Genomic DNA, 15,736 nt, shown 5'->3' on the forward strand with positions numbered 1-15,736 from the left:
ATTGAAGCCCGGCACGGTACACGAGGGGGTGGGTGGCCAGCACCACGCCCGGCCGCCTTTGTCTCCCCAGTGGCGATGTTGACACACCGCACCAGGTACTCATTTGAGGCCGAGTCGACCAAAGGGATGCCCAGGACCGGTTCAGACAATCGTCACACGAACGTTGTGTCCGTGATGTGCGGCAGAAGCCAGATTAAACGATGCGGAAAACAGTGCACAAAATGTACCGTATTTGTTTTGCTTTACAGATACAACAGTCAGATGTTCTACGGAATGTAGTGCTCATAATAAAGGTTTGTGGGTTAGATCACGTTCTTTATAAATGTGTCGTAACCCTCCACCACCCGACACGGCCAATCAGCAATAAAGTGTCACGTTGACAAAAGACAAATACATTTTTATTTAAAGCTTTCGTGACTGCAGGGATTCATCTTCTTGGTTCTTTCGGTAAAGTCACCATCACGTAGAAGGGAAACAATAAAATAATAAAAATATAAAACAATAAAATTCTCACGTCGTTTCGACTGCAACACCAGCAATCGTCAGGTGTGAAAACCACAGCAAGAACATTTGAAACGTCGTGATAATTTTATTGTTTTGTATTTTTATTATTTTATTGTTTCTCTTCTAAGTGGTGACTTTACCGAAAGAACCAAGAATATAAAAAGGCAAAATAGTTCACTACTTTAGCCCCACGCCGGTGGTGTTGAAGAGTGAATACACCACAACATTTACAGTTGTAGCGCCTCCTCCTGAGTAGCTCGCAATGTCTGACATTTACAAACTTGAAAACTCGCTAATAACTTAACTGGGGGAAACACAAAGCAATCGTCGCCCCCTACTGCAAAATAATTGCAGACACCTTCTAAACATTAAAACCGTGGGGCAGTCATCATTAGACCTCCTTTGCCAGTACCAAAATATAATAAAAGGGTTTTTCCACTTTTATTACATTTTGGTACTGGCAAAGGAGGTCTAATGATGTAGATGCTCACCCCGAGCCCTCATTACTTTGATAGTGCATTGTCTTTGAGCTGTGTGACGCCATTTGGGGTCATGTGGTCGAGCACCAATTGGGTCGAGGCTCAAAAGAAAGTCGTCCCTTGGTGTGGACCAATCAGTTTCAAGGACAATGCATCAGATATGATCATAGTGTGTTTTTTTGTTTGCATTTTTACTGCAGGTATTGTGGTAAATGCAGTAACATGAATCCTTGTAAAAAAAGGTTTCAGTTGTGTTGCCAGAAAAAAGTGGAAAAACCCCCTCTCTTATTATTACTGTGGGGCGGTGTTCTCCACCGCAAGCCCAGCGGGCCACCAGCGGCCCCTGGTGGTGGCCTTTAGTGCGGCCCCTGACACACGGCAATACACAGATCTGAAAACACCTCCCCACCATCGTCGTGCTGGTGTCGAACCCAGCGGTTTCAAACGTGTGGCGGCCCTCAAACTTTACGATGTCTTATCGGCGAACCTGCCCACCCTCCCCACCCTCCCTGCCTCTGAAAATTAGTTAAGAACACTGGTGAGGGGCTTCCATGCGTCAACCAGCGTGGTACGTAACAAGAGCGATGTAATGATAACATCTCAGCGCACCCGACTTGCTGTGCTGTAAAAAGTTCACCACTTGCCTCTGGCCGGCTGCTTCCGGCAACTCTTCGTTTGCCTTCTCTAGGTTTTGCACAATTACGTTTAGGTCCCGATGTTCGTGTTGCGGCTGGTCACGCGATTGTTGCAGCTCCGTCGTGCTTGTAGTGTGCTCTCGCTCCTCCACTGCAAGACTGCTCTCCGTGTTTTGAATCTTATCATAATACAGCAGTGGCAGAAAACACGTTTAGTCATCACTATTTCTGAAAGTAATATTTCCATTAATACCGTACGAGCTTTACTACCCGGCTTCGCCCGGGACTTGGATTCTTGTCTTGGATTAATTTCACATTACCTTACATTTCACTGACAAAAAACCCTGGAAAAAAAATTGACACTTGCAAGAAATAAAACAGCCGAAACAAATCAATTTGACACGGATGTTTTTCGCTGACAGAAATTTAACCATAACCCACTTATGCGTAAGGTTCGATTAAGGCAACTCGGGGAGGGAATGACGTGGCGAGCTGAAAATCGTCGCGTTCCCTTAGAAATTCCAGACGGCGTCGGCTGTGCAAATTTCACAACGTCAGAGCTCAGCGTTCTAGAGTTTTTGCTGCTTCGCACACAAACGGATCTTCTGCTTTATATTTAAGAGCGCGCTGAAAATAGTCGCGTTGACGTAGAAAATCGAGACAGCTGTACCGCGCATTTGTGCGGGACACGCGGCCTGCGCGGAGGGTCGGGGGGGGGGGGATGTGTGACGTCAGCAGGCACATTGCATAACGCTGCCGCATGCGGGTGACATCACAGATGTGACGTCACCGCTCACTTGTGCAATGTTTTATATCAATTATCGTGCCTCCCCCCCCCCCCCCAAATAAAAAAAGTCTATTTTTATACATTTTTCATTGTGTACAGTCTGGAAACTACCCACGTGCAAAATTTCAAGTTTGTTGCATGTTGGGAAGTATGCGATACATTTCGAACAAACGCACACATTCACAAATTTTCCTTTTATATATATAGATGAAGATTAAATCAATGAGGCATTAGACCCGCTACATCTTTCAGATACAGTAAAGAGCTGAGATTTGCAAAAAGGCTACAGAAGACCATTCAGATCAAAATATACAGAAATAGGTACGCAGACAATCTTCTACATAAACATGAATGGATTTGTCACCTGAAGTGTGCTTTCAACTTCCTGACGGCGATCTCTTTCAAGACTGAGGGTATTAATTTCTTCCTGTGCTTGCTCAAGTCGTGTTGGAAAGTTGCCTGTCAATTCGCGTAAAACAAACAAAATTGAGATCAACTTTCGCGGTCAGATGCGCAGACATTTGCCTGCCTACCGCACACATATCCAGGCTGTTGGCAAACGCCCACAATGTTAATGCAAGCACACAGTAAAGGCAACTTTACTGTGTGCTTGTCTCTGTGCTGGCTCGCTCTACTTGGTTGTCTGTGTGTGTGTGTGCGGTCTGTGTTTTGAGTATCAAACTTTACTTGCAATTGAGCAATCTTTTGAAATAGCGTGATCAACCGGACTATGCGTTAATTGTGTTTTGACCGACCATCTGTGTTGCTTTACATGGTTTCCAAATTTTTTTTGGGTAAACCCTGTTTGTCTGGTATGCTTCTCTCTCTGTGTCCCCTGTTGTATCTGTGTTAGTTCCCCCTACTTGGGTGTCTTTATATACATCTGAGGTTATGTGTCTCCCCTCTCTCATAATTTAGCTCTTCTGTACCCGATGATGGCTGCTTGTGCTGCTATTATGTTATTTTATTATTTCTTATTTATACGTGACTTTACTGAAAAAACCAAAGAGTAATCCCTGCAGTCACGAAAGCTTCAAATCAAGTCTGAATGTTAATGCACTCTCACGCTTTATTCCTTCGAGTCCAGCACAGTTTGAACTGGGATCTTGCAACGCGTGAGAGGTCGTTTTGAGTACTTCATTTCTTAACTCCAATAGCTCAGAATTTTCTTTGACCTTAAAGCGAAAGACAGAACGGTGTATGTTGCTAACTCCTGAACAATGCTACGACTACATCATTAGACCTCCTTTGCCAGTACCAAAATATCATAATAGGGGTTTTTTCCCATTTTTTTTCTGGCAACAAAACTGAAACCTTTTTTTACAAGGATTCATGTTATTGCATTAACCACAATACCTGCAGTCAAAATGCAAACAAAACACATACTATGATAATATATGATGCATCGTCCTTGAAACTGATTGGTCCACACCAAGGGACGGCTTTCTTTTGAGCCTCGACCCAATTGGTGCTCGACCAGATGACGTCTTTTGGCGTGTTTTTTGTTTGCATTTTGACTGCAGGTATTGTGGTTAATACAGTGACATGAATCCTTGTAAAAAGGTTTCAGTTTTGTTGCCAGAAAAAAGGGGAAACACCCTATTAAAATAATATGACTGTTTACACGAATCTGCTGGGCAAGGCATGCTTTCTGGTTTGCAAGTCATCATTTAATTCAACTAAGTTTTGTTTACGAGAATGAAAAGAACTTGAAAAATCAACGTGAAGAGGTAAAAATGTGTACATCCCATATATTTCGTTGAACAAATGAATGTTGGGCACTAAATACGTTTTAAAGTGGAAATAAGTCACATTTTAGGCATTGTATTGTTATACAGACGTTTGTAAATTGTAAAACCAATGTATTACCCAATGTACAGAATGGCAATAGTAGGCGTTAAAGGCAATAGTTTGGGATAGGAACATGAATACGTCAGTTTTTATTTGAAGGTGATCTTACTCTTCAAAGGATATTTCATGATTGAGAGAGGCATGTCTTTGGGAGCTGAATTTCTTACATTTGAAATCAACAAAGAATATGAGCCTGTATTAGAACAGACCCTTATGTTTGTGCTGTATATACACTAGTTTGTAAAATGTAACACATGACAATTTAATCCAATATTTTGTTCTAAATATGCATTTAAAATGTGAGCAAAAGCGATCAGCTCATGATTTCACACGAACCTGGCTTTCTTTAATCGTCAACTTGATTGTAAAGTCCCACTGCGCTCTTCCCATTTCTTCCACAGCTACTTCCACTGCGTACAACACCCGCATCGTATGTTCAACAAAATATTCTTGGTTCTTTCGGTAAAGTCACGTTGAAGGGAAACAATAAAATAATAAAATATATATAACAATAAAATTCTCACGACGTTTCGACTGTAGCACAAACAGTCATCATCAGGTGTGAAAACCAACGGCAAGAAACATTTGAAAGAAGTGACGGTTTGTATTCATTTATTTATTTTTAAACGGTGTTTGCATTTATTTTTAAGCGTTGGCACCACGGATAGCGATTTGGCAGTTTGTTTAGCTGGACGAGTCCATCTATGTTCGGAAAAGAGGAGGGCGGGGAGACGAAAATTTTATGTATGCTGTCTGAAAGCCAGCATACATCAAATGTCTCTTGCCGTTGGTTTTTCACACCTGATGATGACTGCTTGTGTTACAGTCGAAACGTCGTGAGAATTTTATTGTTTAATATATATTTGTATTATTTTATTGTTTCCCTTCTACGTGGTGACTTTACCGAAAGAACCAAGGATATGAATCGCTGCGGTCGCGAAAGCTTAAAATCAACATTTCAACAAAATAGTTGAGCGCATCAATATTCATCCAGGAAAACCACAACTGTCATTGATCAGCATCGACAGTGCTCTATCCACTGCTCGATGGAGGCCTCCCCAAGCCACCGTCAACCCTCATGGCCTTGCTGCTGCTGCTGCTGCACGCGAGCCGGATCCCATGGCTCCATCTCCGTGGTAGCCGTCCCTCATTTGGCTGCCCAATGTTGTCACCAGCCTCGACATCGACCATCACCCGTTCGAGCGACGTGTACCCGACCAAGCCCAACTTACTTTCACCTTAACACTCGACGCTGCGTGTCTCGAATTTCCGTTCGGTCTCTGATCCTTTTCAATGATCCTTATTTGTGCACTTTTCAGATTTTGTTCCATTCTCACTGTCGAAGTCCAGATTTCTAATCCGCGTGACAAAGCAGGTGATATTCAACGATCGATAACTTCAGTGCCTATTTTTGCAAGTGGAAGGATTCCACACGACCCAGATAACACATTCTCCTGTGGAGGGAGCTGGTAGGAACGTTGGGTTGCCCGGTCAATGGCGGCACCACGTGGTGTATTCCGCAAATATGCCCGACTGTGAGGGCGGGCACAAAGCCGGCGTGAGTAGGTTACACGTTGAGTTTTATAAGGGCACCACGGGGTGACCAGCCCCTCCCCACCCAGCCCCACCCCTCCCACCCCCCACCCAGCCCCTCCCTCCCCACCCAGCCCCTCCCTTCCTCCCCACCCTCCCCTCTCCACCCAGCCCCACCCCTCCCATTTTTGGATGCACGACGAACGGACGGACACAATAATCCCCTGTGGGCTGGTGGTGTAACCAGGAGGTTGCTACCAGTAAAACTCAAGCTCACACCACTTAAATAATCCCCTGTGGGCTGGTGGTGTAACCAGGAGGTTCCTACCAGTAAAACTCAAGCTCACACCACTTAAATAATCCCCTGTGGGCTGGTGGTGTAACCAGGCGGTTCCTACTAGTAAGACTCAAGCTCACACCACTTAAATAACCCCCTGTGGGCTGGTGGTGTAACCAGGAGGTTCCTACCAGTAAAACTCAAGCTCACACCACTTAAATAATCCCCTGTGGGCTGGTGGTGTAACCAGGCGGTTCCTACTAGTAAGACTCAAGCTCACACCACTTAAATTACCCCCTGTGGGCTGTTGGTGTAACCAGCAGGTTCATACCAGTAAGACTCAAGCTCACACCACTTAAATAATCCCCTGCGGGCTGGTGGTGTAACCAGGAGGTTCCTACCAGTAAAACTCAAGCTCACACCACTTAAATAATCCCCTGTGGGCTGGTGGTCTAACCAGGAGGTTCCTACCAGTAAGACTCAAGCTAACACCACTTGAATAACCCCCTGTGGGCTGGTGGTGTAACCAGGAGGTTCCTTTCAGTAAAACTCAAGCTCACACCACTTAAAAGCTTCGCACAGCTGGAATCAAGGGGCCCATTTTCTGTACCGCCACTTCACAGCCGAACGGGTTTGTAGTTTACTTACAAGCATGCACCACTGTGCCCAAACAAATATACGATGTATGACAGTTTCAGGACATTGGTGCTCTATATATTTGACAAAACCTTCTTATTACTGAGCTATGCATTGCGTCACCATGCACGAGACTCACCTTTGTCCAACGTAACGTTCTTGTTATTTTGAGTCTTTAAATTTAAATCGCCGAGAGTCACCGCAAATGTCTTTAAAGGAAGATGACAGCAGGGTTTAAGCATCAATATGAAATGTGCACGTGTGCACGTTTATACCATTATACGTTTGTCAAGAAATACAATTAAATTAAAACAAAATAAAAAATGTATCGTACATTTACCTTCGTTTCTTGCTTCCGTGACAAGTTAACATATTCCGTGTTTTCCTTTTCTGCTTCAGCTGTCAATATCACCGTACGCACGTGACCCACGTGAGTCAACGACAAGCAAGTTTAATCACTAAACGTGTTACACCGTCAATGTTCATTATCACCGCAAGCACGTGACCCACGTGAGTCAACGACAAGCAAGTTTAATCACTAAACGTGTTACACTGTCAATGTTCATTATCACCGTACGCACGTGACCCACGTGAGTCAACGACAAGCAAGTTTAATCACTAAACGTGTTACACCGTCAACGTCATTATCACCGTACGCACTTGACCCACGTGAGTCAACGACAAGCAGGTTTAATCACTAAACGTGTTACACCGTCAATGTCATTATCACCGTACGCACGTGACCCACGTGAGTCAACGACAATCAAGTTTAATCACTAAACGTGTTACACCGTCAACGTCCATTATCACCGCACGAACGTGACCCACGTGAGTCAACGACAAGCAGGTTTAATCACTAAATGTGTTACACCGTCAATGTCCATTATCACCGTACGCACGTGACCCACGTGAGTCAAAGACAAGCAAGTTTAATCGCTAAACGTGTCACACCGTCAATGTTGAGAATGTACCTCTCGTGAATGTTTGTTGCACTGAAGAGGCTTGGCACTTCAGATCGTCACACATCTCCCCGGTGGCACGGATTCTTATGGACACAGGCATATTGCAAGGACAGCGGTCAGAAAACCTTCGTAGAAAAATCTCCACCATTTAAGACAAAGCGCATCGCAGAGAAGATATTCTTGGTTCTTTCGGCAAAGTCACGTAGAAGGGAAATAATAATCTGTGGATGTGTAGGCTTTGACTTTAACATAGCTATTTCTATGACCAGTCACAAGCTAATCCCTCAGTTATTTCAATGCTAAATTCTCCTGTTTGATTTGTACTAGGTGCCTCTGTGGATGTGTAGGCTTTGACTTTAACATAGCCATTTCTGTGACCAGTCACAAACTAATCCCTCAGCTATTTCAATGCTCGGAGTATCAAGTGGTTGTTTCTGTCTCTCCCTCCATACAGAAACAACCACTTGATACTCTGGTCAAAACCATCACACTACCATATATAGCAGGCGTCACTAAAAAGATTTCCAAAAATTCTAAACAAACACGAGATACAGGTCCGGTTCAATACAGTACACAAAATTTGTGATCTGATCCCATCCGTGAAGGATGTCATTCCTGACTTACAGTACCCCGGGGTTTACAAATTGAGTTGTACCTGCAGTGATTGCTATATCGGGGAGACGAAGCGACATGTCTCTGACCGAATTCGCGAGCACAAATCAGATTTGAAACACGGCAGAACGAATTCTTTTGCCGTAGCTGATCACTGTTACAAAGCTGTGGGTGATCACGATATAATTTTCTCCGATACCAAGGTTCTTTGCAAACCCACGGGTTTTTTTAAATCAGAGATTTCTTCACGAGGCAATTCAGATCTACAAACACAGACACAATTTCAACCGAGAAGATGGTTTCAAATTAAGCAACCATTGGAAAGATGTTCTACCTCCTCGCGGTGCCGGACGGCAACTGTCGTGAACAGTGCTGTGGGGGGAGATCCAATTTTGATTGGCTCCTCCCCTCATGGCATATGTGTCCACCACAGGGGCTAAACGGGGGCTCTGGACAGGTGCCGGAGGCCCCGGGGGGCCAGGCGTCTATGACGTCTCCTGGCCAAACCCCAATTGGCGGAGCCAGGAGATTGAATATCCACCCTCGGGGCTCCTCCAGAAACAACGAAAAGCCACTACGGGTGGCCACGTGGAATGTTCGGACGCTCACTGCGGAGGAGAGGCTGCCATTCCTCTGTCGGGAGCTGGACCGGTACCGCCTGGATCTATGCGGCATTCAGGAGGTCCGGTGGACCGGCTCTGGCTCCTACCACCATGAGGGGTGGACAGTCCTCTACTCGGGGCAGCAGACTGCCAAACAACAGGGTGTGGCTCTTCTTTTGAACAAAAGAATGAAGGGGGCGTGGGAACGTGGCGGTGAGGTGTGGGAAGCTGTAAGCCCCAGGCTACTTTGGGCTCGCCTTCCCATCAACCGGAGGCGAGGAATGGTGGTCGTGGTTACCTATGCCCCCACCGAAGATGAACATCCGTGGAGGGATGCAGGCAAAGCCGATGAGTCAGATGCCTTCTATGACCTCCTGTCACAGGTGCTGGCTAAAGTGGCCCCTCGGGATAGAGTCATCATGTTGGGTGACTTTAATGCCCGAGTTGGTCATGATACTGGCACCTGGTCTGGAGTGATTGGAGGGCATGGGCCAGATCAGCTCAATAACAACGGTAGGAGGCTGCTAGATTTTTGTGCAGCCCATGGGCTTGTAATTACCAACACGTTGTTCGGGCATCGGCGCATCCACACAACATCATGGATGCATGCCGGGTCCAAGCAAGAACATCTGCTGGACTACATAGTGACGGACCAGCGGATGCGAGCCTATGTCCTTGACACCAGGACCTACCGTGGAGCTGATCTGCCCTCTGACCATCGACTAGTCATCTGTAAGATGCGCCTGCCATTCTTCCACTCCGGTGGTGGGTGTACACCCAGGACCCCATTCCGACCTAAAGTGGCCTGGTCTCAGTTATCTGATGAAAGTTGCAAGCGTGAATTTCATCATCGCTTGCGGCTGGGAATGGCATCGTCCCCGACTCCTCCTGATGTCGAGGGTAAATGGGCGAGGTTTAGGACTGTGACTCATGCAGCTGCAAAGGCTGCTTTGGGTACGCGGTCCAGACCTCCCCAGAGACCCTGGCTGACAGAGTAGGTGTTCAGGATGGTTGAGAAAAAGCGACAGGCCCACTGTCATCGGCTACAGAATCCCACGTCAGAGAATGAGGAGGCTTACCGCAGCCTTCGCTCGGAGGTTCGGAGAGCCGTGAGGCGCTGCAAGGATGGGTGGTGGTCGCGGGCTGCTGAGGAGATGGAGTCTGCCTCAGTGGCCCGTGATCACAAATCCCTATTTAACTCCATCAAAAAAGTAACCTGCAGCGCCACACCTATTACCATCATTAGGGGAAAAAACGGTTATCCAATCTCCGACCCCCAGGAACAGGTTTGCAGATTTGCTGAGCATTTCTGTGAGGTCCTGGGGGAGGGAAAATCCCTCAGCCAGGAAAACATCGTGGCACAAAGTGAGGATGACCCTGCTGAGGCTGCGGTGCCTCAAATATTGGAAGAAGTCACCCCCTGTGAGTGGCTGGCTGAGGTGCCATCTGTTGAGGAAGTACTGAAGGCGATCCGGAGTCTGAGACCAGGAAATACAGCGAGCAGAGATGATCTCTCAAGCGAAATGCTGAGGGAGGGTGGCGTTTGTGCACAGACTGCCCTATATGACATCATAACAACGGTCTGGGCCGCTGGACGGGTTCCGCAGGATTGGAAGGATGCCCTGGTGGTCCCCCTCTTTAAGAAGGGGGACCGCACAGACTGTAACAACTACAGGGGCATCTCACTCCTCAGTGTGCCGGGAAAGGTCCTGGCAAGGATTATTCAGCATCGCCTTGCCAGGCACGCTGAGCGGCTTGCGGAGGCCCAGTGCGGTTTCAGGAAAGGGCGGTCCTGCACAGATGCCATATTTTCTGTCCGTCTGCTACAGCAGAGGTGTAGGGAATTCCAACAAGACCTAAATCTCTGCTTTATTGACCTGGTCACAGCCTATGATACCATCAGTAGGCCTGGGCTCTGGGTCGTTCTTCGTGCTTTTGGAGTACCTGACCCTCTGCTCACGATCATTAAGGACCTTCATGATGGTGAGCGGGCCGGGTAAAACTACGTGGCCGGGAGTCAGAGCCATTCCCTGTACACCTTGGGGTGCGACAGGGATGTCCTCTGGCTCCCACATTATTTAACATCTATTTTGACCACGTAGTTCGTGAAGCCTTCAATAGCTGTACCGGGGGAATCTCCAAATGGTACAGATATAATGGGAGGCTGATCGATGCCCGGGTGCGGTCAAGGGATGGCTCCCTATTGGTCAACCACGTTATGTACGCTGATGATTTGGTAATAGCTGCTCAGTCAGAGGAGGAGTTGGAGATGCTGCTGCTGAGACTGGAGCGTGCCACTAAGAGGTGGGGCCTTACCATCAGCCCCACCAAAAATAAGCACCTGGCTGGGTATTTTGTACCATCGGACACTCCACCCCCACAACTCCCAATCGGTGATGGGGCAGTTGTGGAGAGAGTGGAGAGTTTCCCATACCTGGGCAGTGTGCTTATGACTGGCTCCAGTTTAACAGCAGAGGTCTCACTCCGAATCAGTCGAGCGGCAATATCTTTTCATCGGTTGCGTAACGCTGTGTGGAAGCTACCTGGTCTGTCGCTCCGCACTAAGCTTCAGGTCTTCTCGGCCACGGTCATTCCCTCCCTTCTCTACGCTTGCGAAACGTGGACCCCCCTAATGGAACATCTTCGCCGGTTAGAAACATTTAGGCTGGCCTGCCTACGATCCATCCTGGGTTTAACCAGACTGGATTGTGTGAGGAGCTCACAAATCCTTGAAAGATCTGGGCAAGGTCCCATCGGTGAGCTCCTCCGGCGGGCAAGGCTGCGATGGCTGGGTCATGTAGCCCGCATGCCCAGCCAACGCATGCCGAAACAGCTTTTGTTCGGCCGGATTGATGGGGCTAAGCGGGCGCGGCACGGGCTAGAGAAGAGATGGAGTGATGTGGTACAGGAGGCCGTGGAGCTGAGTGGACTTGCCGATGACTGGTACCAGCGGTGTCAAGATCGACCTCTGTGGAGGAGGCTCGTGAAGGATGCTACTGGGCAGTTGGAGGTAGTCGCCCTCCAACAACAACGGAGGGCGGAGGAGCGACGCTCACAACAACGAGCGGAGCGCCGGGTGGCTAAAGCACAGCAGGTTGGCACAGTAGGGGGCACAGGTGGTGCATCAGCCAGTCATCTCAGTCAGTCGACCCGTGGCACCTGGGTCTGCCCCGTGACCTCCTGCCAGCGGGCGTTCGACACTTCACGTGGCCTCAGGGTGCACATAGCCTGGCACAAGCGTCGTGGTGACGTCACCGCCACTTAGTGGCGAATGGCGGTTGTTGTGTGTCTGTGTGTGTCTGTGTGTGTGTCTGTGTGTGTGTATGTCTGTGTGTGTGTGTTAGTATGTGTCTGTGTGTGTGTCTGTGTGTGTGGGGAGCGATAGTGTAGCGGTTAGCGCGCTGCGCTATGAACCTGGCGACCCGGGTTCGATTCCCGCTCACGGCCAACACCAGTGACGATTATCTGAACCGGTCCCGGGCCTCCCCTAGGTCGACTCAGCCTCAAATGAGTACCTGGTGCGGTGTGTAAACATTGCCACTTGGGAGACAAAGGCGGTCGGGCGTGGTGCTGGCCACCCACCCCCTCGTGTAGCGTTCCGGCCTTCATAGGTGCTCGCTAACAGCACTTGCCCCTACAGTCTGTTAAGGCTATATGGGGGATCTTTGTTTGTCTGTGTGTGTGTCTGTTGGTATGTATGTGTGTGTCTGTGTGTGTGTCTGTGTGTGTGTCTGTCTGTGTGTGTGTATGTCTGTGTGTGTGTATGTCTGTGTGTGTGTATGTCTGTGTGTGTGTGTATGTCTGTGTGTCTGTGTCTGTGTGTGTGTGTGTCTGTGTGTGTGTGTGTCTGTGTGTGTGTGTGTCTGTGTCTGTGTGTGTGTGTGTCTGTGTGTGTGTGTGTGTGTCTGTGTGTGTGTCTGTGTGTGTGTCTGTGTGTATGTGTGTGTGTGTCTGTGTGTCTGTGTGTGTGTGTCTGTGTGTGTGTGTCTGTGTGTGTGTCTGTGTGTGTGTCTGTGTGTGTGTCTGTGTGTGTATGTCTGTGTGTGTGTGTCTGTGTGTGTGTGTGTCTGTGTGTCTGTGTGTGTGTCAGTGTGGGGAGCGATAGTGTAGCGGTTAGCGCGCTGCGCTATGAACCTGGCGACCTGGGTTCGATTCCCGCTCACGGCCAAACACCAGTGACGATTATCTGAACCGGTCCCGGGCCTCCCCTAGGTCGACTCAGCCTCAAACGAGTACCTGGTACGGTGTGTAAACATCGCGACTGGGGAGACAAAGGCGGTCGGGCGTGTGTGAGTACTGTGTGTAGTGTGTGAATACTGTGTGCAGTGTGTGAGTACCGTGTGTGTAGTGTGTGAGTACTGTGTGTGTAGTGTGTGTAGTGTGTGAGTACTGTGTGTGTAGTGTGTGAGTACTGTGTGTGTAGTGTGTGAGTACTGTGTGTGTAGTGTGTGAGTACTGTGTGTGTAGTGTGTGAGTACTGTGTGTAGTGTGTGAGTACTGTGTGTGTAGTGTGTGAGTACTGTGTGAGTACTGTGTGAGTACTGTGTGTGTAGTGTGTGAGTACTGTGTGTGTATTGTGTGAATACTGTGTGTATTGTGTGAGTACTGTGTGTGTAGTGTGTGAGTACTGTGTGTAGTGTGTGAGTACTGTGTGTAGTGTGTGAGTACTGTGTGTGTAGTGTGTGAGTACTGTGTGTGTAGTGTGTGAGTACTGTGTGTGTATTGTGTGAGTACTGTGTGTGTAGTGTGTGAGTACTGTGTGTGTAGTGTGTGAGTACTGTGTGTAGTGTGTGAGTACTGTGTGTAGTGTGAGTACTGTGTGTAGTGTGTGTCACTCTCAGAGTTGGTCGAATCCAAATTAAGTGAAAAGAAAAATGCAAGGTGGCTCTCTGATGTAGGTGTAACAATGATGTCACTAGTTGCACCTCGTGATTAGATGAATTGCTGCAATTTAAATAAAATCATCTATCCGTTTTTTATAACATTGTAGTGAATTTAGCAGTGGTCTTGGGCCCATTGCATAAACATTCAGATAAAAATAATCCATTGTTTTCATATTCGATTCAATGCATGCTTAATTAAATGTGAAATCGATATTGATATCAATGGATTACATTCCATTTTACTGTCTGTCATTAAAAACGGTGCTGGCTCATTCTAATGTGGGTATTAGCTACCCCAAGTGATACAGCCAACTTCGAGGGATGGATGAGTAAAGAATCCGCTTATTTGGCTAATCTTAGCAAAGGTCAAGGCAATCGTCGAGAAGACTTAAACCTATCACCTGGCTCACCTGTGGAGTCATGCCGTGAAATAGGTGGCGTTGGGTCATTACGACGTCTTCCTTCTATTTAAACAGTAACATGAAAGTAATATATATACCGTACACAAGCAAGTGGAACAAATCTTGGCAACAAATCTCAGCAATGATTATACTTGCATTGTCTTTAGTCACAGAAACAGTAATCTGAGATGCGCATTGAGTAATGGAAGGTGATTTAATCCTCTGAGCAAGTAATTTATTTTTTCAACAGATATAATTTTTCATACAGTCAGCTTGCAAAGAAAAAACGCATTTTCATTTTGAACTCATCTATATTCCCCCATTGTGTTTTATTAGCATTATTGGTTCGTGCCTTTGAAATTAAATGAAGTAGCATTTGATTTAGCATTTGATTTACAATCAGGTATAACCTTCATTAAAACTGCGCAGGGCTTAGAGTGAATAAATAAGGTTGGTTACTGTGTCCGTACTCTTTGAATCTATGGGAGACTTTAGCATTGAAGTCTATGGGAGACTTTAACATTGAAGTCTATGGGAGACTTTAGCATTGAAGTCTATGGGAGACTTTAACATTGAAGTCTATGGGAGACTTTAACATTGAAGTCTATGGGAGACTTTAACATTGAAGTCTATGGGAGACTTTAACATTGAAGTCTATGGGAGACTTTAACATTGTGAGGGCGAGAGGTCGGCTCCACTCTCTCACTCACCGCCCTCCTTGTTGTGTCGCTCGCTCTCGTTCACGTTTTTGTTTTATTATAGTCGTAGTAGTTGTTGATATTACAGTATTAGTTATTATAGCAGTTCATGTTTTTATTACTAGTGTAATTGTTTATATTATTGCTGTTGTAAGTTGTTGATGTTATTATTAGTGTTATAGTTACGATTGTAGATGTTATTGTTATTATAGTAGTAGTTATACTTATGATTATAGATGTTGTGGTGGTGGTTGTTAGTCTCCTCAGAACACACAGCCGCCTTCTCCCGCCAAAACGCGACACTTCGGTGGTGGAGGGAGAGGGTCGTGGGCGAAACCAACACGGGCAGCGGGCGAGGGAGGGGTGAATGCCACCAGCGAACTTAAATTGTTTTAATTTAGGGGGGTACACAGCAAACCCCACCGTTCACTAACGCTAGCGAGCCCCTCTTGCTTCTTGTCGCTATGGATGAAATAATTAAACATCAAACAAATTCGCTACATTTATTCAGCGCGTCTTGAGTTTTGATGCTTTTCATACCCCTCCCCCTCTTCCGGGCTATGCTTGGTATAGTCTGAAACGCAGCAGCGCCTTATCTAGTCTATGCTATTTACCATGGGCCTTAATCGGGCTATGAAATAAAGTTAATGTCACGTGCAATGGAGCTGACCAATTAAAAAAAACACCCACAAAATATCAACACCACGTGACTCGTGGTGGGAGGGGGGTTGCCATCTTGGTAAGGGAGAAGCCACCACACACCCCCCTACCCAAGATGACCGCCCAAACGTTGTTTGACTGGTTGTTGGGGAGAACCTCTGATAGCCAATAGCGACTATTAGGCGACTATTCACACTCGACTATTGCGGAGCTGTA

The 15,736-nt window shown here is 46.9% G+C and overlaps 1 protein-coding gene across 4 annotated transcripts; it reads right to left on the reverse strand.

Moving 5' to 3' along the window:
• Nucleotides 1-1,523: 1,523 nt before the first annotated feature.
• Nucleotides 1,524-15,168, reverse strand: LOC142912079 (uncharacterized). Of its 4 annotated transcripts, XM_076060375.1 has the most exons (9): nucleotides 14,873-15,168; nucleotides 14,172-14,225; nucleotides 7,674-7,747; nucleotides 7,043-7,101; nucleotides 6,842-6,911; nucleotides 4,593-4,666; nucleotides 3,472-3,580; nucleotides 2,770-2,864; nucleotides 1,524-1,797 (listed from the first exon to the last, which is right to left on the reverse strand). In XM_076060375.1, exons 3-9 carry the CDS (start codon nucleotides 7,726-7,728, stop codon nucleotides 1,540-1,542), a joined length of 720 nt encoding a protein of 239 aa, XP_075916490.1. In that variant the 5' UTR covers nucleotides 7,729-7,747; nucleotides 14,172-14,225; nucleotides 14,873-15,168; the 3' UTR covers nucleotides 1,524-1,539. The 4 variants fall into 4 exon arrangements, with proteins under 4 accessions (XP_075916490.1, XP_075916492.1, XP_075916491.1 ...); XM_076060377.1 differs by lacking the exon at nucleotides 14,172-14,225; XM_076060376.1 differs by lacking the exon at nucleotides 14,873-15,168 and having other exon boundaries at nucleotides 14,172-14,239.
• Nucleotides 15,169-15,736: the final 568 nt, after the last annotated feature.

This window comes from Petromyzon marinus, unplaced genomic scaffold, assembly GCF_048934315.1.
Source record: "Petromyzon marinus isolate PM22_M1 ecotype Great Lakes invasive population unplaced genomic scaffold, UKy_Petmar_22M1.pri1.0 PM_G_Scaffold_189, whole genome shotgun sequence".
Classification (NCBI taxonomy): Eukaryota; Metazoa; Chordata; class Hyperoartia; order Petromyzontiformes; family Petromyzontidae; genus Petromyzon; species Petromyzon marinus.